Source organism: Danio rerio, chromosome 24 (assembly GCF_052040795.2).
Source record: "Danio rerio strain M-AB ecotype USA chromosome 24, GRCz13ab, whole genome shotgun sequence".
NCBI lineage: Eukaryota > Metazoa > Chordata > Actinopteri > Cypriniformes > Danionidae > Danio > Danio rerio.
The window spans coordinates 40909995-40929091 of NC_141044.1; the positions used below are offsets into that span (position 1 = coordinate 40909995).

At 37.1% G+C, this 19097-nt stretch overlaps 2 protein-coding genes across 2 annotated transcripts in view; one reads left to right on the forward strand and one right to left on the reverse strand.

Moving 5' to 3' along the window:
• Window positions 1–19097, forward strand: part of mybpc2b (myosin binding protein Cb) — a 360595-nt gene that overhangs the window by 85418 nt on the left and 256080 nt on the right. The window lies entirely within an intron of this gene.
• crp1 (C-reactive protein 1) lies at window positions 7611–18489 on the reverse strand. Its single transcript, XM_087310174.1, has 3 exons — window positions 18443–18489; window positions 17305–17377; window positions 7611–11943 (listed from the first exon to the last, which is right to left on the reverse strand). The coding sequence occupies exons 2-3, from the start codon at window positions 17363–17365 to the stop codon at window positions 11327–11329; spliced, it is 678 nt and encodes a 225-aa protein (XP_087166300.1). The 5' UTR covers window positions 17366–17377; window positions 18443–18489; the 3' UTR covers window positions 7611–11326.

Consider the following 19097-nt stretch of genomic DNA (forward strand, 5'->3'; position numbering starts at 1 on the left):
ATTCTTTTCAATAAATTGTGAAATGCTTTAGGACATGCATCAATTGCTTTCATACAACTCTCTGCTATTTATAACAATATCACTTGCTTCTGTCATGTCAGTCAAAATGAACTAAACTTGTAAATTCTGAATAGTCATTCTATATAAACCTAATAGTCCTCATTTCATTACTCGAGTCATTACATACAAAAATGGTGAACTAGTTGTCAAAATCTGTCAAACAAATTTTATCAAACAAATTTAAATCTTTATTTTCCTGAAAATGTCTTTAAAATTGAACAATTTGATGAATGATATACAGACCTGTGTATGTTGTAGGCTCGGTTCCAATATGTACTGCAATATTGTGTACAGTTGTGCCCAGCTCTACCTAAAGGGAGTTTATGTTTGTTGTAAATAAGGGTGAGTTTATTCTTTTGCACAATGCTGTGAGTAAATTAGGATTGCAAAGAGCATCTGCAGTAAAAATGTGAAACATACATATTCAGTGTCTTGTACTCAGATACCTCACTCAATGCAGTGATGTCTCACTTTACTGTAGTTTTCAAATGGCCGTTCAAATAGTCTATAGTGCTGTCTTGAGCATTTTCATGAAGTGTCACCAACATCTGACTTTTTTTTGCATTGATAAAATGTACAGAGTGAACTGTCATAATGAAAACATAAGCCATTTGACTATCTTGTTCATAAACAATGGTGTCAGCACTTTTCATTTTGACGATACTGACAGTTTGATTGACATCAATACTTGCTTTTGAGGAATGAACTATCCATTTTGAGCATGTGACGCGCTTTTGCAGGTTATCAGCTTGGTTTTGCAGTTTGCACTAATTGTTTTGAGAAATACATTAACTGTTGTGCAAATGTAAATAGTGTAGTGAGAAATGCACCAAAGCGACTGAGAAAAACTGTAAGTTTTTCTGTTAAACATGTCAAGTGAACTTATAGGTCTCATCAAATTTAAATTATTGTTTCAGATGTTAGTATCAGTATTTAAAGGTTCACGAAACCCTCGAGTACATTTTTTGAGATTTTAACAGATGTGTGTGTGTGTTGAGTATCAGTTAAGACACTATTAGCACCTGTCAGCTTTAATTGTGGAAAAAACTGGATAATTTTGAGCCTTTGTCAGCTAATTTCAGCTTCCGGGTTTATAATGATTTTTGGGGCGGATCAAAATCACAGACGTAGTGCAGAACTGCAAGTGCAAAGATGACGCGTCGGTTTCTCATGATTATTCATAGCGGAGTTTTCTTATCCAATGAGAAGTGTCTGCTTCTTAATTATTCATGACTGCACGTGCTTTCCGAAGGCAAGTCCAAAATGTCATTCAAAGCTAATATGCTAACCTATTAGCATTTTGACAGATCACCTACTGCACCTTTAAGTTCAATAAAGACATTTTGTAAATTTCCTACCATATAAAGACTTAATTTTTGATTTGTAATATGCATTGCTAAGAACTTAAAGGGATAGTTCACCCAAAAATTAAAATGTATTTAATTTCACTCTGCCTCAAGTGGTTCCAAACCTTAATGAGTTTATTTTGAACTCTAAATCTGCCGCAGTTCAATTTTTAAACCCTAAAGAACATACTTTGAAGAAAGCAGAAAACCGGTAACCATTGACTTCCATAGTAGGAAAAACAAATACTAAGGAAATCAATGGTTACAGGGATCCAACATTCTACAAAATATCTTTGTGTGTGTGTGTGTTCAACAGAAAAAGGAAAATCAAACAGGTTTGGGAAAGGTAGAGAGAGTAAAAATGATGACAAAATTTTCAGTTTTGAGTCCCATTAATTTAGACAACTTAAAAAGGTCATTTCCTCAATATATTTATTTTGAACCCCTTAAATTCCAGATTTTTAAGTCGTTTTTTATCTCAGCTTTCAAGAGTTCGCCCTTAGCTGATAATTGATTTTAAAGCGTGTTTGGCATGCTGCCCCGGGAGAGAGCCCTGAGCTCATAAGATCCTCAAGCCTGGGGCTCCCCCCTATTGCAGGGCAAGAGGGGAGTCCAAGTTCAGGTAGGTCTCGGGAACTCCCTCTGCTTAATAATGATGGAAGTAGATTATGAATGCTATGGAGTGTCCATGCTTTCCATTTAGTTTTGTCAATTGACTTGTTACATGTTTTTGGTCTATTGGAGGAAACCGGAGAGCCCGGTGAAAACCCACGCAAACACGGGCAGAACATGCAAACTCCACACAGAAATGCCAGGTAGTTTCTGATCCAGTGAAAGTCTTGCTGTGAGGTAATGATGCTAACCATTAGACCTCCGTGCTGCCCTGACAAGTAAATGGGAGGAGTAAGGGTGAAAGGGGGGATTCTTCAAGACGAAGATGGCTAGGGTAAGTTACTCTGGTTATTTATAGTGATTAAGGAGTCATCTGATTGGTGAATCAGCGTTTGCTAATGTGGACCAGCTGCTATCAATCATAAGCGCGTGCTCCTCTCGAAATTAGTTTATAAATGCACTTCACAATTCCTAAAAGCACCTATATCAATTCAAATGTTTTTATATGTATTCTTTGGCTGGGTCAGTTGGCATTTCTGTATGGAGTTTGCATGTTCTCCTCGTGTTGGCGTGGGTTTCCGCCGGGTGCTGCGGTTTCCCCCACAGTCCAAACACATGCGCTATAGGTGAATTGGATGAAATAAATTGGGCGTAGTTTATATGTGTGAATGAGAGTGCATGGGTGTTTCCCAGTGCTGGGTTGCAACTGGACGGGCATCCGCTGTGTGAAACATATGCTGGTATAGTTGGCGGTTCATTCCCCTGTGGCGACCCCTGATAAATAAAGGGACTACACTGGAGGAAAATGAATGAATGAATGAACTCTTACGACTGGACTTGTGCTACATTTTCTAAAATACATTTGCACCTAACATGAATATCTAAAATTGTTGCATAAAAAGCTGATGTAAATATGCGCATGCTTGCTAATGCATCAGCTAATGTGATCATCAAACTCCAGACAAGCTCTGGTGCGCTCGGGTTTTTCAGGACATGCACACACACAGGCACACACACTGATGTTCTAATAAGTTGTCATTTCTGCGGGAGAGCCCAGAGAGAGCTCCATCTGTTCAGTGAACACGAGTCTCTCTCCTTTTAGCCTCGTCTTACTTATGCAAATATCTTTTGCCTTGAAATGTATTTGGAGTTGCTTGAAGGCTCCAGAATGCGCTCCTGCTGTCTCTCACACACTGCGCTCCTGCTGTCTGCCCCGTCGGCCTGCCCCGCGACGCCTCGCGTCCCTCATGTGGAAAACTTTACCAGCACAAACACGCAGACACATGCCTGAAAAAACACACACTGACTGACTTACACATATGCTGAATGGAGAATCCCTCGGAAATAAGATTGTGGATACACAGTTGAAGACTACATTATTAGCCCAAATTTTCTTCTTCTTTTTTCCCCCCAAAATTTTTAATAATTAAAAAATATATATTTTCGAAGTGCTGTTTTTCAACACATTTTAAAACATAATTTTAATAACTACACTGTTAACAATATCCTGTAGAGCAAACATACTGGATTTACGTGGACAGCACCATTAATCTTGCTGTATATGTATTTACAGTATTAAATGTCTTTACTGTAAAATATAGTAATTTACTATATATATATATAACTACAGTATCATACTGCATATCTGTCCTACAGTAACATTCAATTAATATTATATTCAGTTTACAGTAAGTTACTGTAAACCATTTACAGCTAAATACTGTATTCACATTTACAGCACCCTTTATCTTGCTGTATATATATATATATATATATATATATATATATATATATATATATATATATATATATATATATATATATATGAAAATTACTGTATATTTTACAGTAATTATATAAAACACTGTAAACACATACATCACAACACACCTTTCAGTTTACCAGTAAGTTATTGTAATTTATTTACAATTAAATACTGTATTTACATTTACAGCACCAATTATTTTTATGTGTTTACCGTATTGTATATAATTACTGTAAAATAAACAGTAATTTTTACAGCTTTAAAATACAGTAACAGACTGCATAACTATCCTACAGTAAAATACAGTTCATATTACAATTTGGTTTACCAGTAACTTTGTGTAAAGCATTTACAGCTAAATGCAGTATTTACATTTACAGCACCATTTATATTGCTGTTTATTTATTTACAGTTATGTAATTACTCTAAAATATACAGTGATTTTCACAATGCAGCTTTAAAATACAGTATCATACTGCATATCAGTCCTTTAGTAAAATACAGTTAATAATACATTTCAGTTTACAGAAAGTTACTGTAAATCATTTACAGCTGAATGCTGTATTTACATTTTCAGCACCATTTATCTTGCTGTATGTGTTTACAGTGTTTTATATAATTACTGTAAAATATACAGTAATTTTCACAATGCAGGTTTAAACTACAGTAACATACTGCATAAATGTCCTACAGTAAAATTCGATTCGTATTACATTTCAGTTTACCAGTAGTTTACTGTAAATCATTTACAGCTAAATACTGTATTTACATTTACAGCACCCTTTATCTTGATGTGTGTTTATCGTATTGTATATAATTACAGTAAAATATGAAGTAGTTTTCACAATGCAGCTTTAAAATACAGTAACAGACTGCATAACTATCCAACAGTAAAATTGAGTTTATATTACAATTTAGTTTACCAGTAACTTAGTGTAAATCTTTTACAGCTAAATGCCGTATTTACATTTACAGCACCATTTATATTGCTGTATATATGTTTGCAGTAATGTAATTACTGTAAACCATACAGTAATTTTCATAATCCAGTTTTAAATACAGCAACATACTGCATAACTGTCCTACAGTAAAATTCAATTCATTATACATTTCAGTTTAGCAGTAAGTTACTGTAAATCCTTTACAGCTAAACAATGTATTTACATTTACAGCACCATTTATATTGCTGTAAATGATTTTACAGTTTTGTAATTACACACTGTAAAATGTATACTGTAAATCTTTTACAGATAAATACTGTATTCACATTTACAGCACCGTTTATCTTGCTGTATATATATTTACAGTTATGTAATTACTGTAAAAATACAGTAATTTTTACAGTGCAGTTTTAAAATACTGTAACATAATGCATAACTGTCCTATAGTAAAATTCAGTTCATTATACATTTTAATGTACCAGAAGGTTACTATAAATCCTTTACAGCTAAATATCATATTTACATTCACAGCACATTTTATATTGATTGATTGATTCATTCATGCATTTTCCTTCAGCTTAGTCTCTATTTCAGAGGTTGCCACAGCAGAATGAACCACCAACTATATCTTTTATACAGCGGATGGCCTTCCAGCTGCAACCCAGTACTGGAAAATTGATTAAACATTATGCATTTTAATATCTTCTAATAAAAACAACATTATGCAAATCTTTTTAACATTGTTTTTTTAATCCTGCACCTGGTTATGACCTTTCAGATGTGGGGGATGAACATTTTATTTAGTTTTTTTTTTTTGCCAGACTTTTTCTTTTTCAATACCCTAAAAAACTACTCTTTAAGAAATACTAGACATTACAGAAATAAAACTGCTTATTAAATGGGTTTCACATCCCTTGTCCCATTATTATAAAAAGCCTTCTGGTCATTCTGCAGGACTTCTTTTGTCTTCAGGGTGTCATTTAAACTGTAATTACATTACCTTTATTAACATAACTTCTAAAACTTATTAAATTGTGATTTGTTTGGTTTGTTAAGTTATAATTACATAAAAAAACATGTTTGTTGTCATGACTTATGGGCTCACAAAATCACTCTGGACGCCTCGCACCCAGCACACTACCTGTTCAAACTGTTACCGTTTGGTCGGCACTTCAGAGCACCAAGCACAATAACAGCCAGACACAGAAAAAGTTTCTTTCCTCAGGCCATCTACCTTAACAGTTAAATATCCCCCAACTGTGCAATAAATATGTGCAATACTTTCTCATACACACTTGAACAAAGCACCTTATATCAATCTACAATGCAATACTTTCTACATTCGCATTTGTACACAGCACCGTATAACCTGTATATTTATAACAAATCTGTACATACAACTCAACATCAAGATTTCTTGACTAACTGCATCTCTGTTTAATGTGTATCATCTTCTTTTCATATTTACTTTGTGTTGTCACTTGTCACTTTATGTACACTGGAAGCTTCTGTAGCCAAAACAAATTGATTGGTTGTGTGAAGCACACCTGGCAATAAAACTGATTCTGATTCTTATTGATCACAATGAAGCTCAATAGAAAAATTACAAGAAAACTGATGCTTACTTGTTATAGATTGAATGTTAAAGGGATAGTTCACCCAAAAAAATCTTATTTACTGTCTTTTGTTTCAAACTTGTTTGACTGTCTTCTGCTAAACACAAACGAAGATGTTTTAAGAAAGCTGAAAAGCGACAACCATTGACCACCTCATTATTTATATATGTTCGACTATAGAAGTCAATGATTACAAGCTTCTTCAGAATGTCTCCTTTTGTGTTCAACAGAAGAAACATAAATGTTGGAACCACTTCAAGGTGAGTAAATAGTGAGTAATGTTTCATTTTTAGGTGAGCTGTACCTTTAAATGATACGTAACGCGTTTATATACCGCCATCTAGTGGTAGCAGGGAGATCTTCACATTTGCAGGCTTCATCGAACATAAATACTAAAGAAACGTGTAAAAATGGTGTTAAACATTGATAAACAAGGCCACTTAGTTCTGCAGCTAATATGTTATAAATGGAAATAACATCTCAGTAGCATCTCATCAGTCTTGCTCCAGCACATCATTATTTAAAGCCTGCTGACAGACTGAGGAAATAAAGCAGATTTCAGCGACGCCTCAGAGAAGAGCAGCTGTTCTCAAACTTCATCACAGGATTGTCAAGAAGCAAAGCCTTTCCCCTGTTTCATTGCGTATTCTAAATACTAATATTATTATTGTCCTCATGAATATTTAAAATGATTAAACATCTCATGCAGTCCACATGAAAACAAAAAATACTGTAGTAATTTGGTGTTTTTGAGCACTAAAAACAAACAAAAAAATAGTGTTTTTGATTCTTGAATTAATCATAATCGTATTAATCATAAGAAATCAGGAATTATTTTGAGCATTTGTGGACGCCCACACACGCGCACACACACGCACACGCACGCACGCACGGGCACACACACACTCTCTCACTCTTTTTAATATGACCCTTTAACCCCTAAAATCTGCCAGTTCTTCAGTATAGACCATTTTAAGGGATGTAAACAAAAGCAATGGTCCTAACATATTTCCTGCTTTACATTTTTAATTTCTATAGCTTCCGGGAATCCAAAAAGAGACACATATTGAAAATGTTATGATAGATGTTTTAACATTAAGTTATGGTTGTATTGTCTCGTTACAGTGATGAAATAGTTTGATAATAAGCAGGAAATCAGCTTTAGTCAATAGTTGTTACTGCATGAATTAATGTCATTTGTAATTATGCTGCGCTCTTGTGGTCAGATGGATGTACTGCAGCAGTAATATATACACAGAATAATGCAAAATATACTGTAAATGTTTAATCAGAAGAGTACAGATCATTTTACTGTACATTACATTACTCTTAAATCTCGTATTACCTTATTTAAAACAAGTTAAACTCGCATGAAAAAAATGATTTTAAACCATACACAAATACTTGACTTAATCTGTTGTGATTCTGCAACAGCTTTACTAATATAAATACATTACACAATACTGTACTAACTTCATCTGTCTATGTATATTACCACAATACATCAGTTTACTGTAGCAAAAGCTGAAGCATATTACAGTGTTGTTTGTCAGTTTACTAGAGTTAATATTCATTAGCAAAGTGCTGTAAATGCTATACACTATAAGATGTATGGTTCAAAAACACCAAAGTGCTACTATACTATTACTACAGTTAAAGAAAACATAAAAAACACAATTTTATATCATTACAGTGATGATTTAATGATCTTAAGTGGTTGTTTTTTTTAAACATTAGCCATCAGTTACTTATTATATTTGTTTATACCTGATAATCACATTATTATCACCTTTCCCAAATATACAGTTAAAGTCAGAATTATTAACCCCCCTGAATTATTAGCCCCGTTTATTTCCCCCCCCAATTTCTGTTTAATGGAGAGATTTTTTTCAACACATTTCTAAACATAATAGTTTTATTAACTCATTTCTAATAGCTCATTTATTTTATCTTTGCCATGATGACAGTAAATACTATTTCACTTGATATTTATCAAGACACTTCTATACAGCTTAGTGACATTTAAAGGCTTAACTAGGTTAATTAGGCAAGTTATTGTATAATGATGGTTTGTTCTGTAGACTGTAGCTGAAAGGGGCTAATAATATTGCCCTTAAAATGGTGTTTAAAAAATTAAAAACTGCTTTTATTCTAGCCAAAATAAAACAAATAAGACTTTCTCCAGAAGAAAAAATATTATCAGACATACTGTGATTTATTTATTTATTTATTTTTTTGCTCTGATAAACATCATTTGGGAAATATTTAAAAAAGAAAAGAAATTAAAGGGGGGGCTAATAATTCTGACTTCAACTGTACCTTACAGGAAAAATTTTCCAATGGATGTTTGCAGTCTTCCACACTTACCGCTTTTAACTGCTCACTAAAGACAGTCTTTGCACAACACACAGTTTTACAGACGTCTGAATTAAAAAATAATGGCTGTCACACATTATATAGTATTTTTGTGGCAACTTAGTGGCAGCACCGTTGCTAGCAAGTTACCGCAACTGCCCCCCTACAGTAACTTACCAGTAAATGTGTTTTACAGTAGCAGAGCCCTACTGCAATTTCATTTTACAGTAAAACAGCCTTACTGAGTCTTCTTTTTACACTCTCAGAAATAAATGTAATCGCGAGCTGTCACTGGGGTGGAACCTTTTCAAAAGGTAGATGTTAGTACTTAAAGGGTCCATATTGGTACCTCAAAAGTATATATTAGTACCTAAAAATTTTAAAAGGAACACTTTTGTACTTTTTAGGTACTAGTATGCTCCCCTGAGGTATTAATATGGACCTTTTAGGTACAAATGTGTACATTTACCTTAACATTTACCATACACCACACTGCTTTTAATGCCAACTGCAGATGTATTCGGCCAAAAGGGAGCTGAATGGAGTGAGGACCTAATTAGAAATGCTGGACTCTGCAGTTCTCATGTTATATCAGGTAAGTTCACACTATGCTGAATCATACACTACTCATTTTTGATTGCAGAAATTACTTTAGTAAAAACAGTTACATATGGTTTATTAAACTCCCTATATTGTTTATCCCGATATATTATTTGTGTTGTGCTTTGACAGTCATTTGCTGCTACTATGATTTCGCCATTCAGAGGTTGCAAATAATACTTTTATGAAATGATATTATTAAGGAGAAAGTCTGAATGTGCGAATATAAAACACCTCCGTGAAGTTGGCACCCCATAAAAACAAATAATCCCCCAAACTATGCCATTCGTTTGTGATACGTTTGTGCTGATTTGTGCCGCAAAAACGAACGTTTGTGCTGGTTTGGGGTCTGAGATATTAAGCATTATTTTTTTGACCGTGTGACGTCACTTTCCACCCCATGTTGCGCAAATAACTTCAAAACAGCACAGGTCGTTTGTGCTCGATTTGTTCTGGTTTGCGCCTTTAAAACTAACACAGTAGCTGTTTTCCTCTTTTAGATATAAGACAAATATTTCCAACTTCACCTCTATGTGTAAATTCAGGTGTAGTTCGCTGTCAGAATGCAGTAGCTTTGCTTGATCATCACCCAAGCCTTGTATAACGTTAGCTCCATCTTTTTTCCTTGTCTTTGGCTAGGCAGAACCTCGCTTTTTAGCACTACAAAGTTTTGAATCTGGTAATCATGGAACATTATTTCTTGCACATGACCACACATCTTGTTAGAACACTCGGAGCTTCAAAGAGTTGTATATTTAGTCCTGGATGCTTGGCCATTTCATCTTATCCAATACCCATTGGGAGGGTGCTATCGCAAATGAACCTGTCAGACGAACGCCGCTCACTTTAACGTTAATTTTGCTGAATCACTGTGCTTATCACTGGGTGACGAGCTGTTATAATACGCTGAAAGCATTATGTAAATAACGTATTTCTAAGACAACAACAAACTCTGTACTGCATCGGATGTCATTCCCTCGCTGTAAATGCTTGCGCTCTCGTTTTTTTCTGCAACCTCGCTGAGCGCGCATCCTGAATGTTTACCAACATGGTAATTCGTCTATAGGGCACCAATTCTAGACCTTTCTCAGTGAGGGGTGGGCCTTTCGAACCACCCGAACCCCCCTGGCTACGGGCCTGTAGCAGTACAAAAACTTTTGTTTTAGGGTGCTTTCACACCTGTGAATCGATTCAGTTGTTCCGAAACAGAGATTACAATTGTTACATTGTTACTCTTTGCTCTAGTAGCGGTTCGCTTTCACACTGCAAAGTTTCTAATCGGACCAAAAGAGCTAAAACAAGTCACGTGTTTTAGCTAAACTGTCAAGAGAGGTGGTGATTTGGTGGTGATTGACAGGGTGCACCCGTGACGTGTCTGAGGAGAGACGCGGTGAGAAGGGTGCGCGACGATGCCTATTTGAGGACCGGGAGGGAGATGCGAGATTACCGGGAGATCATCACTCGTTTGCGGGCATCCGGAGACTCGCGAAACTTCCCGCCCTACTCATAATTCTCTCTTCATATAGCCGTAAGCCTATTACATATCCATAAAACACTGTGATATAACCGCGCTCGGAACGGATCGCTTTCTCACTGCAATCGAACCGCTCCAGGGTTCTTTTCAATCGAGCCGAGACCACCTCATTCAAGCAATTTCAGAGCGATTACTTTGGCGCGAAACAGAGCGCGATTGCCCTGTTCACATATGCCAACGAACCGCGCTAACGTGGCAAACGAGACAGGTTCCGAAACAAAAGTGTAGGTGTGAAAGCACCCTTAGTATTTACTATTAAATTTAGTACATTTTAATCAACCTTTTCATTTTAGTCTTCAACTACAGTCGCAGTACTTATTATTTTTAGATTATTTTCATTACAGTAGAATACTGCAAGTTCCTAATATGCAGTAAGTTACTGTAAAAGTTTTAAAATGACCCACAATGCAGTGCATATTACAGTGGTGAACTATAAAGTACGTGTTATGCAGAAAATAACTGTAAATGTTATACGTGTAGTATCATACTGAATATTATCAATCGTCTTGCGTGACAAGCACATTCCCCTTAATCTCATACTCGATGGAGCTCCACTCAAACACGTTTGCCTTGGGCACGCGCTGCGCATGGTTGAAATACAGCGCTTTAATCTGGTTCCCGGTGAGCACATAATCCCACATGTTCAGGTCTGTGAGTTCACCGGCGAAACTCTGCACCGTCTCGAAGTCGCCCAGGAGTTTATCAGGGTCCTGTCCAAGCAGAGCAGTGCCCTGCGGGCGGATGCTGTGGCCCGGTTTATAAAGCTGAAACGCACTGCGGCGTCCGTCCACCCAGAAGGCAGCGAGCCCGGTGCGAGAGCTCCAGGACAGGCACAGGTGCGTCCGGAAGGTGGACAGAGGCGGCAGGTTGAAAAACGCCCCATCACCGCTGAGGTAGAAAGACACACGGCCGTCTTTCTCCCTCCACAAATTCAGTTCATCAAAGTCGGGTGTTCGGTAGGCGAACAGGATGATCTGCCGCTCGCCCTGGAGCTCTGTGGCCACACGCATGCAGAGAGTAAACGCTGAAAGACCCAGAGGCTTCTTAGGAGTGAGTTTGACGTAGCTGAAGTCTGTCTCGTACGGGAACAGAAGAACTTTACCAGCAAGACCCACTGCAAGACAAAACGACTGATAAACACCAAACAAGCATGTGTGTGTGTGTGTGTGTGTGTGTGTTTGTGTGTGCGTGTGTGTGTGTGTGTGCATGCGTGTGGGTGTGTGTGTGTGTGTGTGTGTGTGTGAATGACATCAAACTAACAAAAGTCCAAAACTAGACAAGTCATCAAATCGACAGGTGCTGTAAGTTTTTGACTCTTCTTAATTATTAAAATACCATAACATGTTTGCAGATATTTCAGAAACACGTGAAGTAAACATGCTTGTTTATCCGATTAACAATGTTAAGTTATTCTCCTTTGAAAATGTGCTTTCCACGTCAGAATGTCTGTCGTTGTTTTGGTCTGTGTAATTTCACCCACTGCCAGTTTCCCCAATTATATGTTGACATGCAGGCCCGGATTGGCTAATCGGGAGAACCGGGAGAATTCCCGGTGGGCCGGTCTGTTTTTCGGCCCCAAGGGCCAGTGTCCCTAGCTGCTTGCACTCTCAGCAGTTGCACTTTTTTCATTTATTAATTTCTTTGACCATAGCCTCACTCTTTTTATTCATTATTTTGCCGCAGCTCGGCTCTTCTTATTTATTTTCTTGTAGCCACGTGAGCAAAATGCAGCCTGCAGGTTAGTGATGACGTAATTATCATTCAACCCTAAACAGCGGCACCTTAGTAAATATAAGAATTCAAATAATTAATATTAATGAATATTACACCTGCTCAATGAAACTCAGATGATTCACTACATTAATAAATCTGACAGAAATCTAAAAAGGAGAGAAAAAGATTAAGCCGTCAATAAAAGAGTCTTGCAGGTCATAGTGCAATATTTCTTTTTCATTCCTGCCCCACAAACATAACAGCGCTACTGTGCTCAAGTGGTCGGTCAGCATGTTGAGTTAATAAACCGCTGACCCATGTTCGAGCCTCATCTAAACAATTATAATTTTTTTTCTTCATTTTTATTGTTAAGACATGTAATACTGTTAGGGTTGTTGAAAATGTAAAATTCTAAAGCAGCTGTTTTCTTGAAAAAGATGTGATAATGTCATTAGAAACTGAATTGGAAATGACCTTATTTTAATATAGTCAGTCGTGAACTGAGATGGGCCGGTCAAAGACTTGAAACTCCAGGGCTAAAAAGGAGTCCCACTCCGGCCCTGCTGACATCTGTTGTTGTTTTCCCATTGCCTTGGTGAAAAGCAGTGTTTCATTGCAGTCTTGCAGCCGGCAGCTAGCTCTCTGCAGCTCTCACCTCTTAGCCCACTGAAGCTAAGCAGGGCTGCTACCTGGATGGGAGCCACATGGGAAAGCCATAGATTTATGCCAGAAGTGTTGTTAGTAAGACCAGCAGGGGGCGCTCAACCTGCGGTCTGTGTGGGTCCTCATACCCCAGTATACTGATGGGGACTCTTCATTGCTCAGTGGGTGCTGTCTTTCGGATAAGACATTAAACCGAGGTCCCAGGTTAAACATTTCAGGATGTCCTTCGAAAAAGAGTAACCGTACGTTCACACCGAAAGCGGCGAGAGCGTCAAAGTAGCCGGAAGTCATTCATTTTCAATGAGAGCCGGCGGCGATACGCGGCGATAAGCGGCGAGGAGCAGCGTGGCGCGTCTTCGCCGGCGTGAGCGTCGAGGAGAGTTGAAATGAAGTCAACTTTATGGTAATGAGCTATGACGCGGTTCGGCGGCAAGCAATCAGAATGAAGACGTCCATCGCTTGATAGCAGTTCAGAGAACACAGACCTGTGAACTTTGGTTCCGACCACAGTTGTTCCCAAGGGTTTGATTATTGCGGTCGCCGGATTTCCAATTATTTACATTTTTTTCCTACAGGAACATACATTTAATAAGTTACTGGCGAGTTACTGATGTTCATTAATGTTATATAAATTTATCTTAAAAAAGCGGGAATCTCACGCGATGTGATAGTACAAAACAGTACTGCTGCTTCAGGATATTTCAGACATATGGACACATATTGGATAAATAGAGCAAAGCCACACGCAACTTGATCTTCCATTGTTGTATGAATTTGATAAGAAGTGCGCAACATTTTCACGCTAGAAACATGTTTTATGCAGGAATGTAACTGATATGCTGCAACGGCTCCTTTAAATAAGAGATCAATGTAGCGAGTTTTGACGCTCTCGCCGCAGGAGCTGAAGGCAGACAGCGTTGTCGCCAGGGCGGCCAGAGCGACCTTGGACGCTCTCGCCGCTTTCGGTGTGAACGTACGGTAAGGGTTTAACCCTGGCATCATGGCCTCCTATATAATATAATAATTATTATTATTAAAGGGTGTCGCGCATGAAATTTACTTCACAACATACACAAAATAATTCATGTTTCATTGCAAAATGGCTGACATGGATTTTGTTGAGAGGTCAGCTGTGCTTCATGTGATATGGAAGACTGAAAAATAGCATGGACTCACTCGATGGGAGCCATTTCTGGGTCTATCAGATCAGATGAAGGCTGCTTCTAGAGCAAGCTCCTGATTGGTTAATGTGGATCAGATTTTTAAGCTCGAGCAATTTGCATGAATCACGCATTAGGAGACCAATACCAGTTTTTATATGGGAATGGTTAGGAGGCAAACTTGGCAGGATGCCGGGGTTAAACCCCTACTTTTTTTTAGCAGGACAACCAGGGAATTTTATTGACCAAAGAGAGTCAGGAGCTTGGTTTAACGTCTCATCCGAAAGGCGGCGCCTACTGAGCAATATAGAGTCCCCATCACTATACTAGGGCATTAAGCAGGTCGCACACCAGAAGCGCCGCTCGGCGCCGCGACACGGCGCGTACATGACAGATTAAAGTATCACACACCAGACGCGCACATTCGAATGATATTTAACATGAAACTAATCAGATGGCACTCTGTGGCGCGGCTGAAAAATGAACTGCGTCCTGAGCCGTCGCCGGGCGCCGCCGACAGCCGCCGACTTGCGGCGCTGGTGTGTGTATCCTGATAGAAACCTATGTTTAGAATTCTAAAATACATGGCGCTGCGTGGCGCTGCGCGGCGCGCCGCCGAGCGGCGCTTCTGGTGTGCGACCTGCTTTAGGACCCACACAGACCACAGGTTGAGCACCCCTGCTGGCCTTACTAACACCACATCCAAAAGTTTTCCCATGTGGTCGCCCATCCAGGTATTGACCAGGCGCAGCCCTGCTTGGCTTCAGTGGGGGACCATGTTGCAGAGAGCTAGCTGCCTTTAAAGCTGTAAATCACCCACGTCTGGTGTGAATGCATCATTAGAGTCTTAAAACTCCACAAGATGTTTTTCATTTTGCAAACAATTCAAATATTACAAACATAAAAATTAGCTGAGCAGCTAACAGTGCAAGGCCTAATCTTCAGGCATGTTCATGTAACAAACCAGTCCTATAGCACTCAACCTGCTTCAAGCTAGGATCCAACCGGCAACTTGGGTAACTCTCTGCATGGGAGTCGGTAGCAACTGTCACTACAGCACCTTTAGAGGTCAGAGGACTGAGGTTTACCTGCACAGCACTTTACTAGCTGGTGTTACTCTCAATTTCATCAATCTAGCAACCTGTTTGTTCATGCAAGAAGAGGAGGGGCTGGGTGAAAAAGCAAACTTCAGTATTTTAAATTTAAGCTGCAATACCTAATTCAACCACTAGGTGTCAACCCTACTGCACCTTTAATTATCTAATCCAGGGGTCACCAAACTTGGTCCTGGAGGTCCGGTGTCCTGCAGATTTTAGCTCCAACCCTAATCAAACACACCTGAACAAGCTAATCAAGGTCTTACTAGGTATAGTTGAAACACCCAAGCAGGTGTGTTGAGGCAAGTTGGAGCTAAACCCTGCAGGGCATCGGACCTCCAGGAACAAAATTGGTGACCCCTGGGCCCGGTTATTCAAAAGGTTTAATCCGGATAAAATTGATCCAGATTTAGTAATCCTGTTTTTGCGATCCGTGATCACGTAATCCAGCTTACTTTTTGAGCCAGTTTTTCAAAGCAACATCGGATTGGATCAATCTGATCCGGATAGGAACTTTTCAGGATCACTAAATCTGGATAACCAGTGCTCAAACAGGAGAGGAGATCACAACGTAAAACTATAGATATGTAAAGAGCGACAAGTATAGCCAGCGTAGGGCCAATATAGCTTTATTTTTATTTGAAATGAAAACTAAAAAATATTTAATAACTATTAAAATAATAATAATAATAAATAATAAAAAAAGAAAAACCCCACCCCTTCCTCTTTCAGCAGTCCACTCATCTGAGACCTACAACACTGTACATTGAGTATATTTATAATAAGTTTCAAATATAGATGTAAATCAAAAAAAGACTTAATGTCAAAAACTCCACAATAATGTCAGACTTTCTCATCTGATGTGGAGAGAGCAGCTTGTCTGAGCGTAGCCTTTAGGAGGCAGATCTCAAGTCATTGGCCTTGGTTTGCTGCAGTTTGGTTAGAGTCAGTTGTTCCTCTGCCAGTTGAAGCTGTGCTTCTGCACTTTCAGTCTCTTTTTGCAATTGTTAAAGGTGATTTCAAAAATCAGCGATTGCCATTCTTTGCGATTTTTTTTTTTGTTATTCTGTAATCATTGCATGCATCACTAATAAATATTCTAAGAAGAAAAAATATTTTCCATTGTGATGAATATATATATATATATATATCAATTAGTGACAGAATAAAATGTATTGTTTTTGGTCAGTTTTGACAGCTGTTTGGGGGATTATTTTATGAGGCCAAACTCTTTCTACTTTGCTGTAGGCCTATACTGAAAGGCTGAATACGTTAAAGCCTATAACCACTATAGCCTGACGGATGAACAAATAAAATTAAAACCTTATGAATAAATAGTATATCTCGTAAGATACTGCATGATCCAAAAATAGTATTATTTAATAAATTTTTTAAGTTTTCATTACATTTTGGACATGAAATCCACGCTAAATCCACCCTTCTGATGGGATCAGTTTAATCCAGGTTTTTTGGATCAAAGTGATCCAGATCCTACAAAAAAGGTCTGAAAAACCCAAACTAAAGGTTTGATCCGGATCAAAACCAAGATTGGATTTCAAGATCTAATCCAATTATGTAATCCGTTTTTTCTTTTGAAAAACCCATTTTCAAGATTTGATCCAACCCCTTATCCAAAATCCTAGTGGATTACTTTTGAAAAACCAGGCCCTGATATAGTCTATCTATTTGATGACTGGTATAGTTTTGAACTGTTTTTTTAGCCAAGCCATCTATGTTTAGATGTCTATTAGATGTCTTTTAAATGAACCAAAACATGCTTGGAGATGGCACACATTGATTTAAACAAGCACACACTCCTGCAGAACTGATGCTGCATGATACCTTCAGTCGTTGCGGGTGTCAAGTAGAGCAGACAGAAAAATAAAACCACCGGTGCCAGCATCTTGTTGCAGATCTGCAGAAAACAAAAGTTATATAACTTACTTCAAATCTTAAAATACATACATAATTATTTGAAAAGCATATAAAAAATGCTTATTGTTTTGCATTGCAATGTTAATATCCAAACAAACTACCCTCAAAAACAAATTAGTTTAAGGTGAGAAGTTTTGTAACATTAATAAAGTACTGCACATTCAATAAAGCAGATTTTCAGTAGTCCTGCATTAATAATAGTAACATTAAAGTTTAAAACATTAGGAGATAAATGATTTAATTTTTGTGTTTTATTTCATAAATTGATTTATTATGCTGTATTTTTGGGGTAAATAATAATAATAACGCAATAAGTAATCTGCAAAATGTGTTCCTTTAAATCTCTAAAGTATTTTATTATGAATAGGAACACTTAATAATAAAATTAAGCACTATTAGAGCAAGCACTATTAGTATACTATCAAACTTTATGCATTAAAGCAAATATTGTTATGCTGTAAATGTCAATATATAAACATTTTATATACAGTTGCGGAGAATTATTAGCCCCTCTTTGAATTTTTTGTTCTTTTTATTTTAATTTTTCCCAAATGATGTTTAACAGGGCAAGGAAATGTTCACAGTATGTCAGATAATATTTTTTCTTCTGGAGAAAAAAAATGTTTTATTTTATTTTGGCTAGAATAAAAGCAGTTTTAAATTTTTTAAACACCATTTTAAGGTCAATGTTATTAGCCCCTTTAGATTGTGTTTCAATAGTCTACAGAACAAACCATCGATTACAATAACTTGCCTAATTACCCTAACCTGCCTAGTTAACCTAGTTAGTTAAGCCTTTAAATGTCACTTTAAGCTGTATAGAAGTGTCTTGAAAAATATCTAGTCAAATAATATTTCCTGTCATTTTTGAGGACATATAAACACGCTGAGTTTTATCCCTCACTTTTTTTGTCTAATAGAATGTATCACTGCAGCATTTTCTTGTTTAATGCAAGTTTTAAAATCCTAATTTACTGAAGTGGAAATTGTTTAAATTTGTTATGCAATATATAAATGAAAGGAGAAAAGTTTCCAGAATGCTTACCGAGCAGCTGAAGAGTGTTTATTTCTGGCTGTGAGTGCAGAAAGTCTGCCGAGCTCTTCCCTCCTTGCACTGTAATGACATCAGAGAAAACAATAGATGCTGTGTGAGATTCACAATATCATCATGAGACCAAAACCCCATTAAAGATGCTTCCTTCTCTATTTGTCTTTCTGTCTGTCAAACACACATACACAACCTTTTCTTCCTTGTACAGCAAAACAGCACTTTTAAATGAGATTCATGAAAATAATGTAATCTTGAAGAAAAAAAAGCTTTCATTTAAGATCACAGCAGCTCTATTATGATTTGCATGATTCATGATACCACACTTAAATTATATTAATACTTTGGTGATGTAGAGGAATTTTTTGGTTTTCATATTTGCAAATAAACAAATTTCCTAAAGTTTCAAATCCATCATTTATTTATTTACTTATGTAAATGTGTGTAAAATACAGGTGTGTATATATATATATATATATATATATATATATATATATATATATATATAGTTGAAGTAAGAAGTATTAGCCTCTTTTAATTTTTTTTTTTCTTCTTTTTTAAATATTTCCTAAATGTTGTTTAACAGAGCAAGGACATTTTCACAGTATGTCTGATAATATTTCTTCTTCTAGAGAAAGTCTTATTTGGTTTA

Bases quoted from the DNA above. Each gene is read 5' to 3' on its own strand.
- crp1 (XM_087310174.1), bottom strand. From the start codon at position 17,365: ATGCTGGCACCGGTGGTTTTATTTTTCTGTCTGCTCTACTTGACACCC. The intron at 11,944-17,304 runs GTATCATGCAGC...TTTGTCTTGCAG, and splicing joins GACACCCGCAACGACTGAAG to TGGGTCTTGCTGGTAAAGTT.